Source organism: Danio rerio, chromosome 23 (genome assembly GCF_052040795.2).
Source record: "Danio rerio strain M-AB ecotype USA chromosome 23, GRCz13ab, whole genome shotgun sequence".
Lineage (NCBI taxonomy): Eukaryota > Metazoa > Chordata > Actinopteri > Cypriniformes > Danionidae > Danio > Danio rerio.
This window is the reverse complement of record NC_141043.1, coordinates 41,132,501-41,156,454: the sequence shown is the minus strand read 5'-3', so window position 1 is coordinate 41,156,454 and position 23,954 is coordinate 41,132,501. Positions and strand designations below refer to the sequence as shown.

The 23,954-nt window shown below is 35.3% G+C and overlaps 1 protein-coding gene across 2 annotated transcripts in view; it reads right to left on the bottom strand.

Annotated features, from left to right (window-relative positions):
- Positions 1–22,433, bottom strand: part of LOC101883438 (uncharacterized) — an 87,724-nt gene extending 65,291 nt beyond the window's left edge. The window contains exons 1-8 of one of the 2 annotated variants that reach the window (XM_087307730.1): positions 22,381–22,433; positions 19,495–19,617; positions 18,790–18,864; positions 14,903–15,076; positions 14,280–14,437; positions 12,708–12,959; positions 9,818–10,409; positions 5,929–6,091 (exon numbers count right to left, since the gene is read on the bottom strand). In XM_087307730.1, coding sequence (XP_087163856.1) covers positions 5,929–6,091; positions 9,818–10,409; positions 12,708–12,959; positions 14,280–14,437; positions 14,903–15,076; positions 18,790–18,864; positions 19,495–19,617; positions 22,381–22,422 — 1,579 coding nt within the window. In that variant the 5' untranslated portion in view covers positions 22,423–22,433. The remainder of the gene's footprint in view (positions 1–5,928; positions 6,092–9,817; positions 10,410–12,707; positions 12,960–14,279; positions 14,438–14,902; positions 15,077–18,789; positions 18,865–19,494; positions 19,618–22,380) is intronic. The other variant, XM_087307731.1, reaches the window with a different exon arrangement.
- Positions 22,434–23,954: the final 1,521 nt, after the last annotated feature.

The following is a 23,954-nucleotide window of genomic DNA, read 5'->3' as shown; positions in this document are numbered from 1 at the left end:
AGATATTGTCCATGTTTGGCCCTTGTCAGGAAGCCAGACTTGGTCCAGTCATGTACCGTAATTAACTGCAGCATGTGGGCCAAGCAAAAGCTGGTTGTGTGGGCCAGAGCTGGGCCAGAGAAATATTGCTATGTGGGTACTGTAACATACCAGGTAGCAAAGAATTCTGGCCCAGTTTTGGCATAAAGCTAGCACAGCCGGCATTCATTCGGCACTGTGGGAAACATGGCCGGGGTTTGCCAGAAGTGGCACCATCTTTAAGGCGAATCTTGGGCCAGATGTCAGATGTAGTATTTGGCCCAGATTTAAAATACATTTTAATTATTTTTGAGTATAGAAAAAAATAAATAAATTTGACCAACCCGATCGCTTCGAGAAAAAGCATGCCCATAGCATGCCTAAAGCACAATGTTTCATGCAGGGTTGATTCATTTCATTGCAGTGATCACACACCAACATATCTGGCCCAGTTCATGTCCAGTTATGGGTTATTAACTTGTTTGAGACTTGGCTCAGGTACAGTAGGGTCTATATTTGGCCCTTGTCTGGAAGCCAGACTTGGTCCAGTCATGTTCTGTAATTCACTGCAACACGTGGGCCAAGCAAAAGCTAATTATGTGGGCCAGAGCTGGGCCAGAGAAATATTGCTTTTGTTTTTATTATTGATTTGTCACCAATCCTGGTCCTGGAGGGCCGGTTTCCCTGCAGGGTTTAGCTCCATCTTGCCTCAACACACCTGCCTGGATGTTTCAAGTATACCTTGTAAGACCTTGATTAGCTTGTTCAGGTGTGTTTGATTAGGGTTAGAGATAAAAATCTGCAGGACACCGGCCCTCCAGGAACAAGTTTGATGACCACTGCTTTATGGGCACTGTAGCAATCAATGACTTACATGTTACACAATGTCATCCTCTAAAAAAAAAAAAAAAAAAAAGAGTGTCTGTTCTAGCTGGACTTCCTCCTGCTGGCAAGTCCTCTTCCAAAATATCATTATTCAGATTTACAGATTCAGATTTGCTTGCTTTTGAAATCCCATCTCTTTTCTTCCTGAGCAGACGAGGCCTTGATTTAGGTCTCTGTGAATTGCTTGAATAAAAAACTAAAAAGTGAAATTCGTAAAAATAAATAGCTTTCTTGAAACGTCTCTGAATGAGGTTTCAAGCGACGGGAACTTGTGCTTGTTTTATTGTTGGAATCCAACATCCGAGCACAATGGCCTCAATGTGTTTGTATCATTTCTAGGGATGCTTGAAATATTAATACAGTAGGAGAGATCACAAAAACCTACTTTTAATATTTAAAAAATCAAGTAAAAAGTGAAGAGCAACAAAAAAACAAGCAAAATTACGCACAAATAAACAAGCTCAAAGTGTACGCTTCCTCTGAAGAGCTTAAGAGAACATCAACACGCTTATTATCCACAACAGAGCTTGGTTTCTGGGAAACATGCATCACAAAGAGTTGTTTTCAACAGAACACTTGAAGCCAAGTGTGATGAATCAACATATTTTATGCTTGAGCATCACTCGGAGGGCACAGGATTGTTGCAGTAACTTTTTGTTTTGCTGCAATTTCTCAGCAGCGCACCTGTCAGGTTGATGCAACACTGCCACCTAGTTGTAGCTTTCAGAGATGTGTTCTCTGATGTGTTCAGATTCATCTGGCTGAGATATTTTCTGGGGTGGTTTTTGAGAGTTTGTTCTGTCTAGCCTTGATATTTTCAAAGGCAAATCCTGTAAGCAGGAGGGTTAAAATAAAATGCACTACTGTAGTTTCCTTTTAAAAAATGTAGTTTAAGTAAAACTTATAATTTCAGTGATCAATATCAGGTATTTGATTATGTATACACTATTATAGTAATTTTTATCTGCTTTTATTCAATATATCTTAATTATATATGTTAATTAAATATATTTTATGTAAAATATATTATTTTTAGGTTTTATTGTCAAATAAGCTTTTTAATATATTTTTTAAAATATAATTTCGTTTGAATTTAAGAATTTAATTGACATTTTTATTAGATTGTTTGTTCTGTTATTTATTTCACTTAATTTTGTTAGTATAGCTTTAGATTTAGCAATTAAAATGATTTTTAATTTCAGTTAGGTAAGGAAATTTACAATTCTATTTTTGTTTATTTATTTTTATAATTTTTTATGTAATTTGAATTGAATAATTTAATTGACACTTTTATTTAACTTTTACCTTTATATTTAGCAACTAAAACTGGTTTTGATTTCAGCCGGATGCTAAGGCAATGTCTTATTTTATTTAATAGTTTTGTATTTCATACTACAGTATTTGATTGTATTTTATTTCTATCAACAATTCATTTCAAAAACTGAATCTGAAGTACTTTATCTTTAATTAAAAACAACGCAGGGAGGCACGGTGGCTCAGCGGTAAGAACTGTCGCTTCACAGCAGGAAGGTTTCTGGTTCGAGTCCCTGCTGGGCCAGTTGGCATTTCCGTGTGGAGTTTGCATGTTCTCCTCGTGTTGGCGTGGGTTTACTCCGGGTGCGCCGATTTCCCCAACAGTCTAAAGACTAGCACAATAGGTGAATTAAATAAACTAAATTGACCATAGTGTATTCGTGTGAATGTCCAAGTGTGTGAGTGTTTCCCAGTACTGGGTTGCAGCTGGAAGGGCATCTGCTGTGCAAAGCATATGCTGGATATGCTGCGCACTTGTCATTTATTTTCTAGGTTTTCATGCAGAAGCAGTTTGTTTCCAGCTTTAAATATTGTTTTGATTTTCAATGTGTGAATTAGACTTTTTGGCTCAACTGTGTGTATTCTCAAAAACAAATCCAAAAACATTGAAACTACATTCATACATTACAAACTTCTAGAACTAGAATCTTCTAAGTAGGCTAAAAGGATTCTATCTCTTTGTAATCTGCCAGCTCCATTTCTAACTGCTTTAAAACTGCTGTATTTTGTTTTAGAAACCTGTATTGTGAGGAAGGATAACAATACTAACAGTGAGTTTAGCCTGTAATAAAACAGCACTAATAAATAAATAACCGCAAGAAGCAATTCTCTCCTACAGAGTAATCAGTGTTGTTGTCTGCGAACAAGCTTGCTTTTCAACTCAGACTGTTGTCCAACTTTAGAATCTATGTGACAACTAAACTATGTGTGAGTTGTTTTTGTCAGATGTATTGTTATTCAAAGTCAATCTGCCAGAGGTTTTTAATGGTCCCTTTTCTGTTTCTGCTCTAATCCTCCCACAGAGATCAATAAACCACCCACTATGACCGATTCCACCAGTCCAGCAACAAATACAGCATTTATAAGCAGACACAGCCTGACATTTCTCTTCAGACAACAACAGAAGGCAGAGATCCTTTAACTTTAAAGGAATAGTTCAACTACAAGGAAAATCTGTCAACATTTAATCTCCATTTAAAGCTGTTATGGCTATTTCTGTATTTCATGGCTTTTTTTTATCAACCATTGCACATTTCAAAGGACAAATCCACTAGTCGGCGCTGTTTACATTTGTGCAATTCTGAAATATGCTACGCAGACCATATCACACAAACGCAGGTATTTTTATAAAAGAAGTTTTCCTCCGTACTCAGTTCACATGACAACACCAAAATGCACTGTTTCAACCAACAGACTGCGATAATGACACTTCTATGCTGGATTCACACCATACGGGGAATTCATTTTAGTAGTAGATTGCATACAAGTCAATGCAGGTAGGCAAAAAAAGGTAGATTACGGTCTCGCTGTGTGAAAGAAGCAAATTATGCAATGTGTTTGCTGCGAACATGTGGAATTTACTTCATTTTTGTTTGGACAAGATCGAAACTGTGTGGAAAAAAAGCGCAGTCTTTTATATAATAAGAGAAATAAGAGAAAGTCTTATTTGTTTTATTTTTTAAGATGAAAAAACGACAGTATATCAGTGTAGCAAAGTTGCAGTGATTTTTATTCTCTCTTTTATTGTTTACCCTTTTCAAATGCATGATTTGTTTTAAGCAACAGTAAAACATGGCTGCTCTTTAAAAAAAAAAAAAAGTGTAGTGTAAAACATGTTGCTTTTTTTAACATGTAATTTTTTTTAAATATCATATTGCACATTGAATATTGCAATATTTAGCAATATTATTATTAATATATTATTATTATTATTATTATTATTATTATTATTAATATTAATATTTAGCATTATTATTTAGTAAATCATAGCTGCTCAATCTCAAAAATTGTATTGTAAAAATATAGTATCACTTACCAAATATCATATTATTTAGCTCTACTATTACTATTATTATTATTATCTTAATTATTATTATTATTATTATCAAGATAAATTTTTAAATATAGTATCGCATATCAAATATCGCATTTTTTTGCAATATTATTGTTATTTAGCATTATTTAGCATTATTATTTAAACATGGCTGCTTAATTTCAGAAATTGTAGTAAAAATATAGTATCACCTATAAAATATTGCATTATTCAGATCATATGTTATTATTATTATTATTATTTAGCATTATTATTTAGAAAACATGGCTGTTCAATTTTAAAAATTGTAGTGTAAAAATATAGCATCGCTTATCGAATATCGCATTGTTATTATTATTATTTAGAATTATTTAGAATTATTTAGCAATATTATTTAGAAACTGTAGTGTAAAACATTTTAAAACATGTTGGTTAAAACATTTTTTAAATATAGTATTTCATATTGAATATCGCATTATTTAGCAACATTATTATCAATATTTAGCATTATCATTTAGCAAAACATGGCTGCTCAATATCAAAAATTGTAGTGTAAAAATATAGTATGGCTTATCGAATATCGCTTTATTTAGCTCTATTATTATTATTATTATTTAGCATTATTACTTAGAAATTGGGGTGTAAAACAATGTAAAACATGTTGGTGAAAACATTATCTTTAAATATAGCATCACATATAATTTATTACATTATCTAGCAATAGTATTATTATTATTATTATTATTATTATTAAGCATATTATTTAGTAAAACATGGCTGCTCAATTTAAAAAATTGTAGTGAAAATATTTAGTATCGCTTATCAAATATAATTGATTTTTCTCTATTATTATTATTATTATTATTATTTAGAATTATTATTTAGAAATTGTGGTGTAAAACATCGTAAAACATGTTGGTTCAATTTTTTTTGTTTTCAATATTGTATCGCACATCAAACATTGCATTATTTAGCAATATTATTATTATTATTTAGCATTATTTAGCATTATTATTTAGTAAAACTGGCTGCTTACTTAAAAAAAAAATTGTAGTGTTAAAATAAAGTATCGCTTATCGAATATCACATTATTTAGCTTTATTATTATTATTATTATTATTATTATTTAGCATTATTTAGCAATATTATTTATAAATTGTACTGTAAAGCATCAAGTTAACAAAACAAACTTTTTTTTTTTAATATAGTATCGCATATCGAATATCTCCATATTTATCACACTATCACATTTGTCTTTAATATTGCACAGCCCTAAATTTCACAGATTGTTTACAGCTTAAAAGACGTTACTTCCACAATTTACTTTAAGCATCATGGACATAGCAATAATGTGGATATTATGACCATTATTAAGCATTTGGCAGCTTGCATGGTCAAAACATTGTCATTTTGGATTAAAATATGGATCTATGGATACATAGAGTTGTGTGGTACACTGTAAAAATTGCTGGGTTCCACATGATTCTTTCATGTTGTCCCAACACAAATGTATTAAGTTAACTTAATCAATTTAGCAAATTTAAGTGGATTAAACATAAAACAATTAAGTTGCCCCCCCCCCCCCCCCCAAAAAAAAAATGTAAGAATTGGATTGTTTTAACTTAATTTACCTAAGTAGTTTGAACAAGCAGCAAAAGTCATTTTGTGACTGTACTTACTGAAATTGTGGGCGATCTTTGAATTCAGCATGATTTCTATAGTACTGTTGGACTCCAAGCTGCCACTGTTGACCGTCTCTTTTACTCCAAACAGCTCGAACAGGCGCAAGGTGTCAATTTCAATCTTCCTGAGGCTTCTGCGGGACCACATTGACTTCTCAATCTGCAAAGGCAGGGAACAGTCAATACCTCCATTATTTTCTATGCTATTATGTCATATCAAAAAACTGCCTTAACTGCAAGTCATCTTCAGGAGGCAGAAAAACCATCACATATTAGCACTATTTCATTGATGAAAGGGCCACGCTGCGCATGCAATAGGGAATACTGAATGACTATTTTAGTCTGAATATATAAGCAAGCGAAATCATCACACACGTTTAACAAAAATGAGGCCCTGCAGGGGCTTTCTTGCACCAAAACTAAGGTCTCGGAAATAATGTGAGGCTTTGAAATGACTTTAAGCATATTATTTATTAAATATTGTGCAGTATAACCAGTACATACAACAGCAAATATTCAAAATGCACTTAATTGTCGTGTGATCCCATTTATTGTTTAATAACAAAGTTATTTTGCATTTTAACACATTTTTGTTTTAACTTTTAATTTGCAGCAATGGAAATAATATATAAATACACTTTTTATTTTTTGAATTAGAGTGGCACGGTGGCTCAGTGGTTAGCACCATCGCCTCCTAGCAAGAAGGTTGCTGGTTGGAGTCCCGGCTGGACCAGTTGGCTTTTCTGTGTAGAGTTTGCATGTTCTCACCGTCAGGGGCAGACTTAGTGATTTTGGGGCTCTAAGCAACTCCAGGTATGAGGCCCTAGCACTGAAACTCAAAACATTCTCTTTCTCTATAGATATTTTTTCTTCTAAAGTTTCTTTATTTGATTTTTTTCGTAAATAAACTGCACGTTAAAAAATATATTTTAAGTGGAATCTTTATCTCATGATGTAAAATGAAATGCAATCAATTAATAAATAAAAAAGCCAAGTTCACAAACTATATGTGGGGTAAATTAACCATATTTGTGATTTTAATATATTTGCATGTGCGGTATGGAAGGAACGTTCCACTATTCATGGGGGACCCAGGTTTTTAAAAGAAGTTATAATGTTAAAATCTTAATGATTATAGATTTTACAACATGCAAAAGAAAATTAATAAAAGAGCTATATGATTAATTTAGGCTTCTTGGCATTGTTTGGGGCACCCTAATACCCCGGGGCCGTCAGTGACTGCTTACCTTAAGTCTGCAACTGCTCCCTGTGTTGGCGTGGGTTTCCTCCGGGTGCTCCGGTTTTACCCACAGTTCAAACACATGTGCTATAGTGAATTAAATAAACCCAATTAGCTGTAGTGTGTGTATGAGTGTAAATTAGTGTGTATGGGTATTTCCCAGTACTGGGTTATGAATATAAGGTTTAAAACATATGCTGGAATAGTTGGCGGTTCATTCCGCTCTGGCGACCCCTGATAAATAATAAACTAAACCGAAGAAAAATTAATGAATGAATTATTGAAATAAGTATTAATGTAATTTTTTTTATTAGGTTAAGAAAAATGAGCCACCATCACATTTTTATTCATCGTATTAAGCAATGAACAATAAAAAATGATGACTTAAGATACTGAAGACCAGTTTGTAAGTCAAGTGCTTCTTTGAGGTTTCCGCCTGGATTTTGCCTACCCAAATTTAGAAGCTTCCTAAATCCACATGCACAGGTGTTTGGTATCATTTGAAAGAAAACCCTTTGCATTTTCATAAAACACTGTTGAAAGGGATTAAAAATAACTTTATATGTTGTCTATGTTATAATTAACCCCTGCAAAAAAAGGCACTTTTTTTGTTATCTCAAATTTGAAAATGTACCTGTGGTACTCTGTGTAGTCTAGGTTGCTGTAATTAATTTTAGTGGTTGCTGCACGTCATAATCTATGCAAAAGTTATTGGATTTCAACTGATGAGATAACTTATGAGGGTGTTAGGCCAGGTCAGACCTTTAAAATTTAAAGAATGCGGAAGCAAATTACATCACAGACCCGTTACCGGGTACGCAGAGTTTATGAGGTCTTTTTGTTAAATGTTCTACAGGGTGGGCGATTTATATGGACACACCTTAATAAAATGGGAATTGTTGGCTATATTAACGTCCTGTTTGTGGCACATTAGTATATGTGAGGGGGCAAACTTTTCAAAATGGGTGGTGATCATGGTAAACATTTTAAAGACGGCCATCTTGGATCCAACTTTTGTTTTTTCAATAGAAAGAGGGTCATTTGACACATTAAACTTATTGGGAATTTCACAAGAAAAGCAATGGTGTGCTTGGTTTAACGTTACTTTATTCTTTCATAAGTTGTTTACAACTTTCTGACTACTTATAAAATGTGTTGAATGTGCTGACCATTGTGTTGGACTGTCATTGCAACCCTCTTCCCACAATCTTTACACACTGATAGCAACACCGCAGGAGAAATGCTAGCACAGGCTTCTAGTATTCATAGCTTTAGGTGCTGCACATCTTGTATCGTCACACCAAAGACAATTGCCCTTAGATGACCCCAAAAATAAAAGTCTAAGGGGGTCAGATCAGGAGACCTTGAAGGCCATTCAACTGGCCCACGATGACCAATCCACTGTTCAGGAAACTGTTCATCTAGGAATGCTTGGTCCTGACACCCATAATGTGGTGGTGCACCATCTTGCTGGAAAAACTCAGGGAACGTGCCAGCTTCAGTGCATAAGGAGGGAAACACATCATCATGTAGCAACTTCAAATATCCAGAGGCTTTGAGGTTTCCATTGATGAAGAATGGCCCCACTATCTTTGTTGTCAATGAGGTGAACGTACAAGATGTGCAGCACCTGAAACTATAGATTCTGGAAGCCTATGCAGTATCTGTATTAAGTTTGATGGGTCAGATGACCTTCTTCCTTTTAAAAAAACAAAAGTTGGATCTAAGATGGCCAACTTCTGAATGGCCACCATAGTCACCACCCATCTTGAAAAGTTTGCCCCCTCACATACACAAACAGGACAATAATATCACCAACCATTACCATTTTATTAAGGTGTGTCCATATAAATGGCCCACCCTGTATATGCACATACACAAAAACTAAATTTGATGTATTTTCATCATGTTCTAAATGTGAAATTCACAGAAATATCACAATAACGGTGTTGTGAAAATATTGGTTTATCATAAATATTTTAAAGAAATGAATGAGATACGAGTATTAACATGCTACAAAGCCTTTTAGAGTATCCTGCCAGAGGAAGAGACATCACTTGGAGCAAGTCATATGCTTTTTCTATAAGTGCTTTACAGATTGTTTTCCCTTTTTAAAATCGATGTAACAGAGTTGACCAGAATCTGTGTTTTATAACTGAAAATACAAAGGCGGCACGGTGGCTCAGTGGTTAGCACTGTCATTTCACAGCAAGAAAGTTGCTGGTTCGAGTCCTGGCTGGGCCAGTTGCCATTTCTGTGTGAAGTTTGCATGTTCTCCCCGTGTTTTCCCCACAGTCCAAAGAAATGCGCTATAGGTGAATTGAATAAGCTAAATTGGCCACAGTGTATGTGTGTGAATGAGAGTGTATGGGTGTTTCCCAATGCTGGGTTAGAGCTGGAAGTCAATGATATGCCTAATTACCCTTACCTTAACCTAATTAACCTAGTTAAACCTTTAAATTTAGAAATGGTTTGAAAAAAATCCCTCCGTTAAACAGATATTGGGCAAAAAAATATACAGGGGGGCTAACAATTCAGGAGAGCTAAAAACTCGGAGTTCAATTGTATATACATGGCTAGTCTAAATCGCTGGTCAGACCTAAAATCTGGAGCTCCAAGATAAAAGAGGTCAACAAGAACAGATACCTTATCCTGAGCCACCAGGTCCCAGTGAAAAGCCTTTGTCCTCTCTGAAAGCTGATTGGATTTGATGGGCAGTGGAGGGGGCAAAGGAGCAGGGGGGGCAGGCGGGGCAGGCGGGGCAGACGGTACAGGCGATGCAGGCCCTAGCACTGCTCCTGATGCTACAGGTGATGCCGGAGGCAACAAAATTGGCAAAGTGGGAGGCGATGTTGAACATGCAGCCGCCGGTGGTGTTAAGGGCAGTGCTACAGATCTGCAGAATGTGGAGCGGTTTGGCTTTCGAGGTGGTTTTGGTGCCTCCAGTGGTTCCAGCGGCTCTGGTGTTGTTGGTAGGGCTGGGTGCACAGCTGTGGGTGTTCTGGGTAATCGTGGTCTCTGTGAAGGCGGCACCGGTGGAGGCTCATGGTTGTTCTGAGTCTTACTTTCTGGCTCGGTTACATTGATAAAGTCACTGTCAGGGGCTTCGTAGAAGTCTTCAAATTGTGATTTTCGTTTCCAGTCCACACACAGTTCTCTGATGGCTTTCATCCAGGAATCTCGCTCATTCATTAAGGCCTCTGGGGTGGTCATGTGCTCGCTTTTCGGGATCCGAAACCTAACAAGGATATATATATATATATATATATATATATATATATATATATATATATATATATATATATATATATATATATATATATATATATATATATATTAGTGCTGTCAATCGATTAAAAAAGATGCAGATGCATTATCATTCATACAACAATTAATATACTTATGATGCAAATATTTCATAGGAGAATCCAGTATTGTTTGCAATCGTGTGAGTGTGTGTTAATAAATAGTGCAGGCAAAAATAAATCACCATTAATTGCATCTAAAATAAAAGTTTGTTTTGACATAATTTACTGTACTGTGTATGCTTATTACAGCACAGGATCATTGTCCATACGCTTATTTCACGCAGCCGCCATTTTAAAGAACCAAAGCGAGGCTGCGGTGGGAAGAAACCTGGAAGTATTGGAACAGCACTGTAAACATGGCTGTAACATGCTGTGTACTACAAACCTCCAGCTGTTGCCGAGATTTCAAAATGCAGAAATGGTGTAACCATCTCTTTAATATTATTCAGTAGGTTTATTTTAAACAATAAAAGCAATTTAGCATCAAACAAGATCACAATCTCAGTGATACGCTTAAGTGTCCTCCAAGGCTTCAGCTCATGGCACTAGTTAAACACTGTGAGGACGCTTTCCTGCTTCAGCCTATGTAACCCGGTGAGTGATAAAACACTGCAGTCCTCTGCAGCACACCCTCGTGTTGTCTGTAGTAGTGTTGTTCTGGTACTGAAGTTTTAAACCCGGCTATTTCCCGCTAACATGGAAGCAACGATGAGCGCGGATGACTCAACTGATCTTCACGGCTTCGCGCTTCAGTCTCTGTGTATCTGTGTTTGGTTTGCACTCAGTTTACCGCTCTTCACCCAGTGCAAACACGGATACACGGACTGAAGCGCGAAGCAGCCGTCAAGATCAGTCGAGTCATCAGTATTGACCTTATTCTAAAATTGTCTTAGAACTTCCGATTCAGTCGCCTATGGGAGAAATGACTAGGAATAATAAATGGCAGAAAATGGCCAAACTACTCGTTTAACAAACAAATGTTTGCATGACTACACAGACCAAGTAGCATAATATAATAAGAAAATATTAAATTGCAACATCAAGCAGCGTAACGAGCAGTTGTTAACGTCAAAAAATGAATGGAAGTGAATGTGACCGGAAGTCGCTAGACAAAAAGATTCAAATGGCAGCGCCCACTCGACAGCTGAGAATAAGGTGAACACAGCGGTGGGTGAACTGATGACCTTCTCTGCCAATCACAATCATTTCTGTTGAACATGTGAACACAATGGCAAATCAGCGGTGTTTTAAGAAAGCCATCAACAGTGCCTTAAATGTTAGAGCGAAATTACCGGTTTTTCTTTTAATTAAGTATTGTGCCAAGTCTAATATAGTGAAAGAATCAGTTTATTAACTTGAGTTTGATAAATGGCATTTAAAACGTGCATTTGGGAAAGAAAACGTTAGCTAACTAGTGCCATTTCCCTTAACTTAGCTGAAAATGAGCTCTGATATCCCTTTCTACACTCACCATTCATTCAGAACGGACCTTCGGGCCACCCGGATGGCGGAGAAATTATACATTTGTGTCACTTTATCTTCGCTGATAAGATATACAGCCAAGTACACAACATTCCTATGCAACTCCCAATGATACTTCCGGGTTTCTTCCCACCGCAGCCTCGATTTCGCTTTTGAAAATGGCGGCTGCGTTAAATCAGTCTATATGTAGGCCCGAACTACAAAACCAAATTTTAAGAAATTTTAGTTTTAAACTAATGAGGTTTGGAAATCGGTGAATGCAGATAATCATGAAACGGAGATTATTTCTTAGACTATAATTGTACAACCAAAATTTTTTAAACGTTGCATCCCTTGTGTGACCTATAGTTTGGTTTATTTAAGAACTCAAGAATGTTGAAATGTTTGTAAGGTAAAACGAGACAAAAAATACTGAGGAAGTAAAACATTTTTATGACTATTTTTAGCCCGATCGAGGATCAAGGAAGTCAGTGAAACAGTATTTGACACACAGGAAGTCATTCTTGTCTTTCCTATTATAAACATAGTACCTGATATTAACACTTAGAATGTATGATCCTGTTTTACATCCCTAATCCAACCCAAACTTAACTACTAAATTGCTGACCATTAAAAAGCAGCTAATTAGTAGTTTATTGAGCTTAATGTCTTAGTTATTGTCTTGTTAATAGCGTAAATTATACATTTATGACTATTTTTAACCCGATCGAGAATCAAGGAAGTCAGTAAAATGGTGTTTGACTCACAGGAAATCATTCTTGTCGTTGCGCAGCATGAAGGTGTCAATGGTGCAGGGGGTGTCCACCCTGACCATACCATCCGAGAGATGGATGATAAGAGCCGTCCCGTCGCCCCCAGCACACCTGACGCCCTCCACACTGTCATAAATGTCTGAGATCTGCCAAATGTACTCGCTGGAGGTGTCTGCATTACTGCTGGCAGGTTGATGAGCGATGGGATACAGGGTCAGCTGACCCGTCTGCAGATGAGCTTCGTATCTAAGAGTGAGGAATAAGAATACATTTTACACATTGTATGTAGGGATTTTAAAACTTAATTCTCAAAGTGCTTCATGTTTAAATTTATACAATTTCAGGTATCAGTAAAAGTGAAAGCATTTTAAATACTAAAACACACACTAGAGACGCACACCTCACAGATAGGCGAATATAGACGGGTCAAACATTAAAGAAGACCTATTATGCTCATTTTTAGAAGACGTCAAATAAGTCTCTGATGTAACTAGAGTGTGTATGGGAGGTTTCATCTCAAAACACCACACAGATTATTTCTTACACCTTTTTGAAACTGCTCCTTTTATGCTTTGATCCTAACTGTGCAGTTTTGGTGACTGACGCTTTAAATTCAAATGAGATTTTCAAAAGAGGGCGGAGCTACAAATGCCTGTGTGTCAGCATAGTGGTAGATTCAAAAAGAATACTGATGTCCTATACTAATGAGGGAGAGATAAACACTAAAAGGTGGGGCTTTCCCCCTCTGATGACACATACAAAGGGAGAATGTCAATAAAAGCGTCTCTGCAGACTATTTTTATGAAGTGTTATTATAAAAAATAAAATTAATATAATTGAAGTTGGTGATATTCACAGACTGTTGCCAAACAACTGTGTTTAAACCCTTATTAAAAGTGATTTTTGCATAATAGCTCCCCTTTAAATTAGAGTCGAATATTAATCCAAGTTCTTTCTTTACTTGCCCAATTACCCTAACCTGCCTAGTTAACCTAATTAACCTAGTTAAGCCTTTTAAATGTCATTTTAGCTGTATAGAAGTGTCTAGAAAACTATCTAGTCAAATATTATTTACTGTCATCATGGCAAAGATAAAATAAATTAATTATTATAAATTAGTTATTAAAGCTATTATGTTCAGAAATGTGCTGAAAAAATATTCTCTCTGTTAAACAGAAATTTGGGGAAAAAATAAACATGGGGGCTAATAAGATTGTTTGCTTTTTTACAATAAAAATATGTCAATAAAGAGACATATGCAATGGTGTAGCTGATAATAATAATAATAATATATTATATAATATAATGTTTCCTATATATGATCTTTTTGAAGCATATGATATTTTATAATGTTTTATGTTAAAAAAACAAGGTTTAAGAAAAGAAAATTTTTAGAACAAATGTAACAGACCGCATTAGTGAGTAAGCACCATCTCAATTTTAATTTGGCCTAAAGCAGATCCTTTTTAGCGATTGCAGATTTGCAGCACAAGTTCCAGTCTAACTAGTATAACACCTTCTGGTTTGAGAAGAACTAGACAGGCATAGTAAAACATATTCTCATACTTCTTCCATTTGAACGACGCCAGTCCTCCCCTCTGCAGTAAAAGGTGACCCTCTTTAAGGTTGTCTGGAGGTAAGTTTGAGGTTTCTACATCCAGCGTGCCATTCTCAGGTGGGCTGTATATGTTATTGTAGATGATCTGATTCACCAGCTGCGTGATCTAAAAGTGAGATGCATCAACGATGAGTCTTTATTATCAAAAGTCAACAACAAGTGGTCAAGTATTTTATTTTAAAGTGCATCTATGATGAAAATGATCTTTTGTAGGCTGTTTGGACAGATCTGTGTGCAGGTATAGTGTGTCCACAGTCATATTTGAGTGATATAAACCCAAAAAGTCTTCTTTTTTTATTTCCTGAGGTTAAAATAGTATACAAATCCCATGGATTTTGAGGCCACCGCAATGTGATGTAGGAGTGCGTTTTCCCTGCCCACCGAATTGATTGACAGTTGCCATGTTTCTATAATAACATGTAGGGATGTTCAGATCCGATCATGTGATCGGAAATTGGGCCTGATATCACGGTTTCAGACTCAATCTGAATTGGACGTTACCACCCAATAAGGATTTGAATATATATTTAATCATCTGGCAAAGAGTAGAAATTCAATTCAGATATCTCACCTTCTGCTTGTCCTCCAAAGACGCAGCTTCCAGCTCATAGTCAGGTCGCCCTCTGAAGGAAATGGAGAACCTGGTACCTGGAGCATCATGGCAATTTTTCACGTCCGAAAAAAGGAGCTGCCGCTTGACGATGCCTTTCTCGATGCTGCACAACAGTCTTGTGCTGAAATCAATCTGAAGCAGAAACGCATTCGCTAAATGTGAAGCCCTCAATCATAACTTAGAGTACTATTTAAGGGATAGGCTACCCCAAAAAAGAAAATGCACCATTAATGCAATCAATGTATTTAAAACTGTACAAAATAAGTGACCATTTTTTACCTTTTTCTCAGGACAAATTCTAATCGATTGTCAATATTCATTCATTCATTTTCCTGTCGGCTTAGTCCCTTTATTAATCCGAGGTCGCCACAGCGGAATGAACCATTAACTTATCCAGCAAGTTTTTACGCAGCGGATGCCCTTCCAGCCGCAACCCATCAATGGGAAACATCCACACACATATTCACACACACACACACACTCATACACTACGGACAATTTAGCCAACCCAATTCACCTGTACCGCATGACTGTACCGCATGTCTGGGGGAAACCGGAGCACCCGGAGGAAACCCACACGAAGGCAACATGCAAACTCCACACAGAAACGGCAACTGAGCCGAGGTTCGAACCACCGACCCAGCAACCTTCTTGCTGTGAGGCGACAGCACTACCTACTGCGCCACTGCCTCGCCCTTATTGTCAATATTATTATAGTTAAAATAAGTTTTAAAAAAATTGAATTGATTCCAAGGATATTATTGCTCCATCCAGTTGTTATTTGATGCATTAGATTCTTTCATATTTAGAACAGTTTTTAAAAATATTTTTTATTGTTTTTTTTATAAATTTATAGTCCTTGGTGTGAACAGGCCTTTAAGAAAAAACAAGCCCCAAAATCAAAAATGTCCTGTTAATTTATATACACTGAGGTCATTCAAGATATGGAGACAACACATTCTTTCACACATACAAGCTTAGTCCCTTTATCAATCTGGGGTCGCCACAGCTCAATGAACCGCCAACTTATCCACCATATGTTTTACACAGCGGATGCCCTTCCAGCCGCAATCCATCACTGGGAAGCACCCATACACATACATACACTACGGACAATCAGCTATACCACATGTCTTCGGACTGTGGGGGAAACCGGAGCACCCGGAGAAAACCCACGTCAACCCGGGAAGAACATGCAAACTCCACACAGAAATGCCAACTGACCCAGCCTGGGCTCGAACCAGCGACCTTCTTGCTGTGAGGCGATCATGCTACTCACTGCACCACCGTGATGCGCTTACACATTTCCCAAGTGAAAAAAAGTTTTCCAACGTATTGGACAGCAGTTTTAATAACTAATATTTTAATAACTAAGTTCATCAAGGAAGTAATAGAACACTTGACAAATAAAGCCTTTTTTTTTATACAACAAAAAAATAATGTGAAGCAAATACCTTGCAGAGGACCCACAGAAAAATAATAAACAAAAAGTGTCACCTAACTATACTCAAATATAACTATAACCCTCACAAAATAACTGAAATAAAAATACAATACTTAACTTTAACTTAAATAACTAACTCTCGAACTTTATAAAAATAAAAAACAGGAGAAAATATTTACAAAAATAAAGTGTTTTATCTAGATACTAGATTTTGCAAGATAGTAGTATTCAGCTTAAAGTGCAATTTAAAGACTTAACTAGGTTAATTAGGTTAACTAGACAAGTTAGGTTAATTAGGCAAGTCATTGAACAAAAGTTGTTTGTTCTGTAGCCAATCGAATAATAATATTGACCATAGCTGCTCACAGAATTTGAAGGAGAAATTGCAAAAGGCACAAAATAAATTTGTACGAATAATTTTAAAAATGCATCCTAGAGCACATTTGCACAAAGAGTCTTTTAATAAATTAGGTATGTTAACTGTTAGTAATAGAGTGTGTTTTTTAAAACTGGGAATGGTGCGTAAAATGTTTAATAATGTGGTTCCTAGTTATTTGATGAACTATTTTCAAATGGTGAGGCAACAGCATTCATACAGTACTAGGGGTTGGGATTTTAATATTTGTTTATTTAAATTTAGAAGTTTAGTGGGGAAAAATATGTTTTTATATACAAGTGCAATCATGTGGAACAAACTACCAAAATCAATCAAGGAAATAAAAGATTTAAGGTTGTTCAAAAAAGCTATCAAAAGACGGTTGTTTGATGAGGATAATTAGTTTGCATGGTGGACGAGGATGTTTTAATTTATATGTTACTTGAGTGTGAATAGGTTTGCGGCTGGAAGGCCATTAGCTGTGTAGAACATGTGCTGGATAAGTTGACTGTTCGTACCGCTGTGGCGACTGTTTGTTTTATTCTTCATTAGTATTTTGAAGCCATACATTGTTTTTATTTAAAAGAGGACAACAATGGAAATAAGCCCAGGGCTTTATTGTGTTTTTATCCTCGACAGCTTTTTTAACAAAGTGTATGGAATACTTTTTGTACAGTTTGTCTAAATTCTTTTAAATAAAATTCAATTCAATCCAATTCAGTTTTACATTTTGCTTTTTTAGATTTTAATACAGGCAAACTAAATAAGACTATATATATATATATATATATATATATATATATATATATATATATATATATATATATGGATAGTTATAGAACTGTGTGTGTGTGTGTGTGTGTGTGTGTGTATATATATATATATATATATATATATATATATATATATATATATATATATATATATACAGTTGAAGTCTGAATTATTAGCCTCCCTGAATTATTAGCCCAATTTATTTTTTTTCGCCAATTTCTGTTTAACGGAGAGAAGATCTTTCTCAACACATAATGGTTTTAATAACTCATTTCTAATAATTGATTTATTTTATCGTTGTAATGATGACAGTTAAAAATATTTTACTAGTCATTTTTCAAGACACTTCTATACAGCTTAAAGTGACATTTAAAGGCTTAACTAGGTTAATTAGGTGAACTAGGCAGGTTAGGGTAATTAAGCAAGATATTGTACAATGATGGTTTGTTCTGTAGACCAGGGGTTCCCAAACTTTTCAGCCCGCGACCCCCAAAATGACAACGCCAGTGACTCATGACCCCCAATATTCTCTGAGGTGGTGGTTATAAATACAGAAACCTTGTATGCAATGACGCGCACAAACACACCAATAGACCCAAGTCTATTCTTTGTTTTTTTATGTATGTCAGTGCTGTAAATGGGCTAGAAAGTTTAACCTGGTGTTACAAAATCTGCTGCATCTGACAGTATTGTTGTGTCTTTAGTATAATGTAACTACCCGAGAAGTCGCAATCCAATAGAACTAGTAACTATAAGCTACTATAGTAACTATATAGTTTATAGTAACTATAAACGACTATTTTTTTCTCTTCAGTAGGTTATTGATAAAATACAGTAAGTCTTAAGGTTTAATAAAAATTAATAGATTTTTGAAAATCAACAGGCGACCCCCCTTCATTGTCCCGCGACCCCTCGGGGGGTCCCGACCCCCACTTTGAGAACCTCTGCTGTAGACTATCGAAAACAAAAATAGCTTGAAGGGGCTAATAATTTTGACCTTAAAATGTTTTTTTTTTTAAAATAAAAACTGCTTTTATTCCAGACAAAATAAAACAAATGAGATTTTCTCCAGAAGAAAAAATATTATCAGAAATACTGTGAAAATTTCTTTGCTCTGTTAAACATAATTTGGCAAATATTTTAAAAAAAAGTAAACAATTAAAAGGGGGCTAATATTTCTGATTTCCACTGTATATTTAGCTCTGGTTATCACTGGGTGTGTTTAGAGCTGTTCAGTGTGTGGACAACCACCTGCAAAACTCGTTTCTGCCATAAATAGCGGTTGAACTTGCGGACACTGAAGTTATACTGCGACGGCTCTTTTTCCTGAAACAGAAACATCAATGACAATGTTGAACAATGGATTCAAGAAATAACTGATAATACTTCCTCAATGCAAAATGTCAGCTTACAAAACTCATTCGGGGGTTGCTTAAAATCACCATAGACACTTGCACTAAATATTAGAGCCCCTCCCACAAAGACTGGTTTAACAACAAACCATTTCCTTGACAAGAACTATGTGCATAAACATACCAGACACTTTATGACTTCATAAAAAAAAAAATATGTTAGCAAATAAGATTGAATTTTGCAAAGCAGTGCTTTCATTTAAAGACATGTTTAAAAGACGTATGGCAGGGATGTCCAAACTCAGTCCTGGAGGGCCAGTGTCCTGCTGAGTTTAGCTCCAACATGCTTCAACACATCTGCCAGAAAGTTTCTAGTATGTCTAGTAAGAGCTTGATTAGCTTCAGGTGTGTTTGATTAGGGTTGAAGCTAAACTCTCTAAGACACCGGCCCTCCAGGACCGAGTTTGGAAATCCCTGACATATGGTGATTATATCTTTTTTTATATATGTCATTGCACTGCAGTGTTTCTCGAATTGCATTGTGATTTTGTTTCTGGCTCACTGTGGATCTTTTCATGAGTTTTAAACTGAACTCATACTTCACCTCGATCTCAAAGTTCTTCTGTTTGTGCATTTTGCCGCTTCTCGCCTGATTCAGAGCTTCATCAATACTCATTTTCCCAGACTTTACCAAGTTCATTATATTCAGCTGCATTGCATTGCTGAGCTGTAAAAAACAACGAGAAATCAAATTAAAGACTGAGATTACTCTCAACATAAGCACATGCTGTAATATTGTTTGACTAGTGACTACAGTAAACTCGCTTACAATAGACTGTTGAAATGAGGAAGTTCTGATCTATTTTTTTTTCACTGAAACATCACTATAATATAGTTTATGCTTACTTGCATGATTCTCAAACAATTTTACACATTTGTGTGTTAAATGCAAAAAAAAAATGCACTTTATAGAGTCCTACCAATCTGGACATCCATATGAAAAAAAACCTATAGTCATTTAAACCAAATATTGTTTTTGAACCATATTATACTAATGATATTAATAGTATTCCTTACATTATTTTATATAGCACCTTTTCTGGACACTCAAAGTGCTTTACACATTGGGGGGAATCTCCTCATCCACCACCAGTGTGCAGCATCTACCTGGACGACATGACAGCAGCCATATTGCGCCAGATCACAAACCACACACCCTACTCTTTTTCAAAGGGCATCCTGGGATTTTTAACGACCACAGAGAGTCAGGGCCTCGGTTTAACATCTCATCCGAAAGACTCTGAGCAGTACAGAGTCCCCCTCTCCATGTGAGAGTTGCAGAGAGCTAGCTATTAGTATAATACTAATATATTCTATATTATTTACTGTAAATATTCTAGTGTTTACAACAGTTAATGAATGCCACAGCATAGTGCAGTATTAACCAACCCAGGCTCATTCTGAAAATGTACCACTATATAGATTTCTAGAGAGCGCCAAATACGTTCCAAGTTTTTCTGCAGTTTTTTTTTTTTCGCGAATCCACCACTGTGTATGCTTTTTGAGTTATCAATTATCTCCAGCGAGTGCCATTCACGCCTGCTGTTCTCACGTAAATCCACTAGAGGCTGCTGTTGACTGACTGATCAACTGACCCACCCTCCATCTTCCCTAAGCCCAACCAACAGTGTTTTCAAAACCAACGATTGGTCCAACAGTTTTAAAAAGCAGTCCAGGAAAAGAAAAGCCCTCGCCTGCTTTATCATCACGTTTTCAGATTTTACAGCATTCTCACCCTGTTATTTACTATTGGCTTCTGTTTTCGTCTTTCCCACTTTCTGGAACCGTTCTTCACCAGACTCAAACCCTGTTGTTGATGTCAACTTCTCTCTGTGTCTTAAGTGTGCTGAAAACATGACGAGCTACTGAACAAACTGATAACAGCAGAAAAGTCGTCCATACAGAGGTATGTGGTCAGCTGGTAGCGCGAAAAGGAACGTCATACCACCCCGTAGCATTTGTTTTAAAAACAGTACAGCTGCGTCCCAAATCGCATACTTATGCACTATTCTACACCATTTTGTAGTATAAATAGTGTTAGTAGCGTGTTCACACTGAAAACTCTAAAAGTAATAAGTGCACTTTAAATACCCGGATGATGCACTCATTCAGCCGCTAAAATGAAGTGTGTAATGATGGACACTTCACGCACTCAACGACCGCAGGTTTGCTTACGTAGCAGAAGGGGCTGAGCTATCGGGCACACATGTTGGATTACTTTATTTATTTTGGATGGTGAAAGCAAAATTCTCCTATGAGAGTGATTATAGCGCATCCCGATGGTGAATGCGGCAATAGTCACGGCAGGTATTATTTGATAAATCGGTCGTTTATTTCACTGATTTGGCAACCGTCAAACGTCATCAAGGAAACTGTTTGAATTTCCGCCTATTAAAAAAACATTAGTGTGCCATTTGGGACGCCACTACATACATATACTATTCTGTTGAGTGTGTAAGTGCATAGTGCATGAGTGCATAGTGTATGGTGTGCCATTTGGGACGCAGCTTATGTACTTCTGGCTACATAATTTGCAATCTCCAGAAATGTATATAGGGCTACATTTTCAGAATGAGCCTATGGTGGTATTAACCACTGTGAACTGCTAACTGTAATAAATACTGTAGTATACTTTAATTTTTACTACAGTAAACTGTGGTGTATTCTAATATAATGTATCCTATAGTACTAGAATGCTGTAGTACTGGGTCATTTGTTTATATTGCTATAGTTGTTGGAATACCATATCAACATTACCAATCACAATAACAGATTCATTCATTTTCTTAGTTACTATAACCGTAAGGTTTTGTTTAAAAATATTAAATAATTTACTCTATTCCACTTTATATTAAGTTACCTTAACTACTATGTACTTACATTAAAATATAAATACAATATACTGTTAATAATGCATTGCAGAACACTTCTGATTCTATTAGGGTGGGGTTTGAGTTGGGTTAGAGACAGGTTTGGGGGTATGTTTGCGGTTGGGTTAAGGTAAGATGGTCAACAGTGTAATTATCAATATAATTACAGAAACCAATTACAGATGTAATTACATGCAGGCATTTAATCAAGCATACTAAAAATGTAAATACATGTATTTACACAATAAGTACACTGTAACAAATTATTAATGTCAATGTGAGTTCATATTAGTTGAGGCCACTTGATATAAATAGGAACCATATAAATTACTAAAGTATTTTTCTTTCATGTGGGAATGAATGCATGACATTCCTTTGTTAAGGACAGAGAGAAAACAGATTAATTTACAACATTATAATCATTTACAAGATAGTAAAATTTGTTTGAATGATTTATTAGTCATTTTATTGTACGTATTAAACGGTTCATAGTAACAGTTAACCATATTTTCACTAAATATTTGTATAATAGCCGTATATTAATAAATACGTGCGCTTACCTGAGGGACATGCTGTTTTCTGTGATCCATTTGTCCGATCATCGAGTGTTGTCAAAGAGTACACAGGTTTGCACTTAACATTGCAGACGTCTGAAAAGGGGTGTGTTTGTGTGAGAGAACTTGTTGTTATACTCGTATTGCATGTGTGTACTTGGCAACTTCCTTAAATGCGGCTTACCTGAAAGATAAAACAAGAAAAAGATGAAGTCATACACCTGCAGCCTTTATCAGACTTCTCATCTTTCTGTGTGACAAAAAAAAAATGTCAGTCTCTCAGGTAGAATCATCAACTAGATTATGTATAATGTCTTTATCTGTTGTTTACCTGATAATCAGATTAATAGATAGACTATTCTTACATTTTCGGAGTAAAATTGAACACATTTGAGTGTTGTAAAACTGTTGTTCAACCGCTAGATGGTGCACAGTCGACACAAACCATGACGTAAAAGTCATTACAGTGTAAATAAACATCAAACTAGTTCTATATGTAGGTTATGGCCATGTTACTAGGATGCTCATCACCCACAATAATCTTTAAAGCAGTTATGGGAGCGTTAAGACCTTTAATAACTAAACGTTTAGTGATATTTTGCTCTGAAGACAGTATCCCAAAGTAACGATGTAAATTCCGCCAAAATGTCTTCAATAATACTGTAAATTATAACTTTTAATTAAGTATTTTACTTTTAATCTCAACTCTGCACGGTAGGGTTGCTTTAAAAACATCACCTGTTTGTTTCCTCTAGAGAGCGCATGCGCATTAGTAAAACAAGTCTTTTGACATTTTTGAAAAGTCGGCTGTATAACAACTAGGCCTATAATTATAAATTATAACAGTTTTACTTTGATTATTTTTATCAAGCATAACACCAACTCGTTTGTGTGATTTAGTTACTCTTCAGAGCTAATTAAATGTTAAAAATCTATACTTGTAGCTTCAATTAATTAATCATAAATTAGACCACGAATGCATTGTATTGTAGCCTAAATTTTTATTTATTTATCTGTGTATATTAAGAAACTATGGTTAATGGTATAGAAACATTGAGATTCAAATATAACATTTGCCATCACTTCATAAGTTGATGTAGGCCTCCACATTTGTAATTTTTTTGCTGTTTTAGGTTTCATGGTTTATTTATATTTTAGTTCAAAATGACATAAGGTAAATATACATACATACCTGACTACCATCTGCATAAAGGTGGTTGTTAAGACCCCCCCCAAAAAAAAAAAAAAAACAGGGGCGCTAATAATTCTGACTTCAACTTATAATATATATATATATATATATATATATATATATATATATATATATATATATATATATATATATATATATATATATATATATAAATAAATAAATAAATAAATAAATAAATAAATAAATAAATAAATAAATAAATATATATATATATATATATATATATATATATATATATATATATATATATATATATATATATATATATATATATATATATATATATAGTGCATTAGATTATTTAGTACAATCATACAAAATAATTTGCAATCTTACAAAATAACTTATGATAATGGTTCAAAAATGA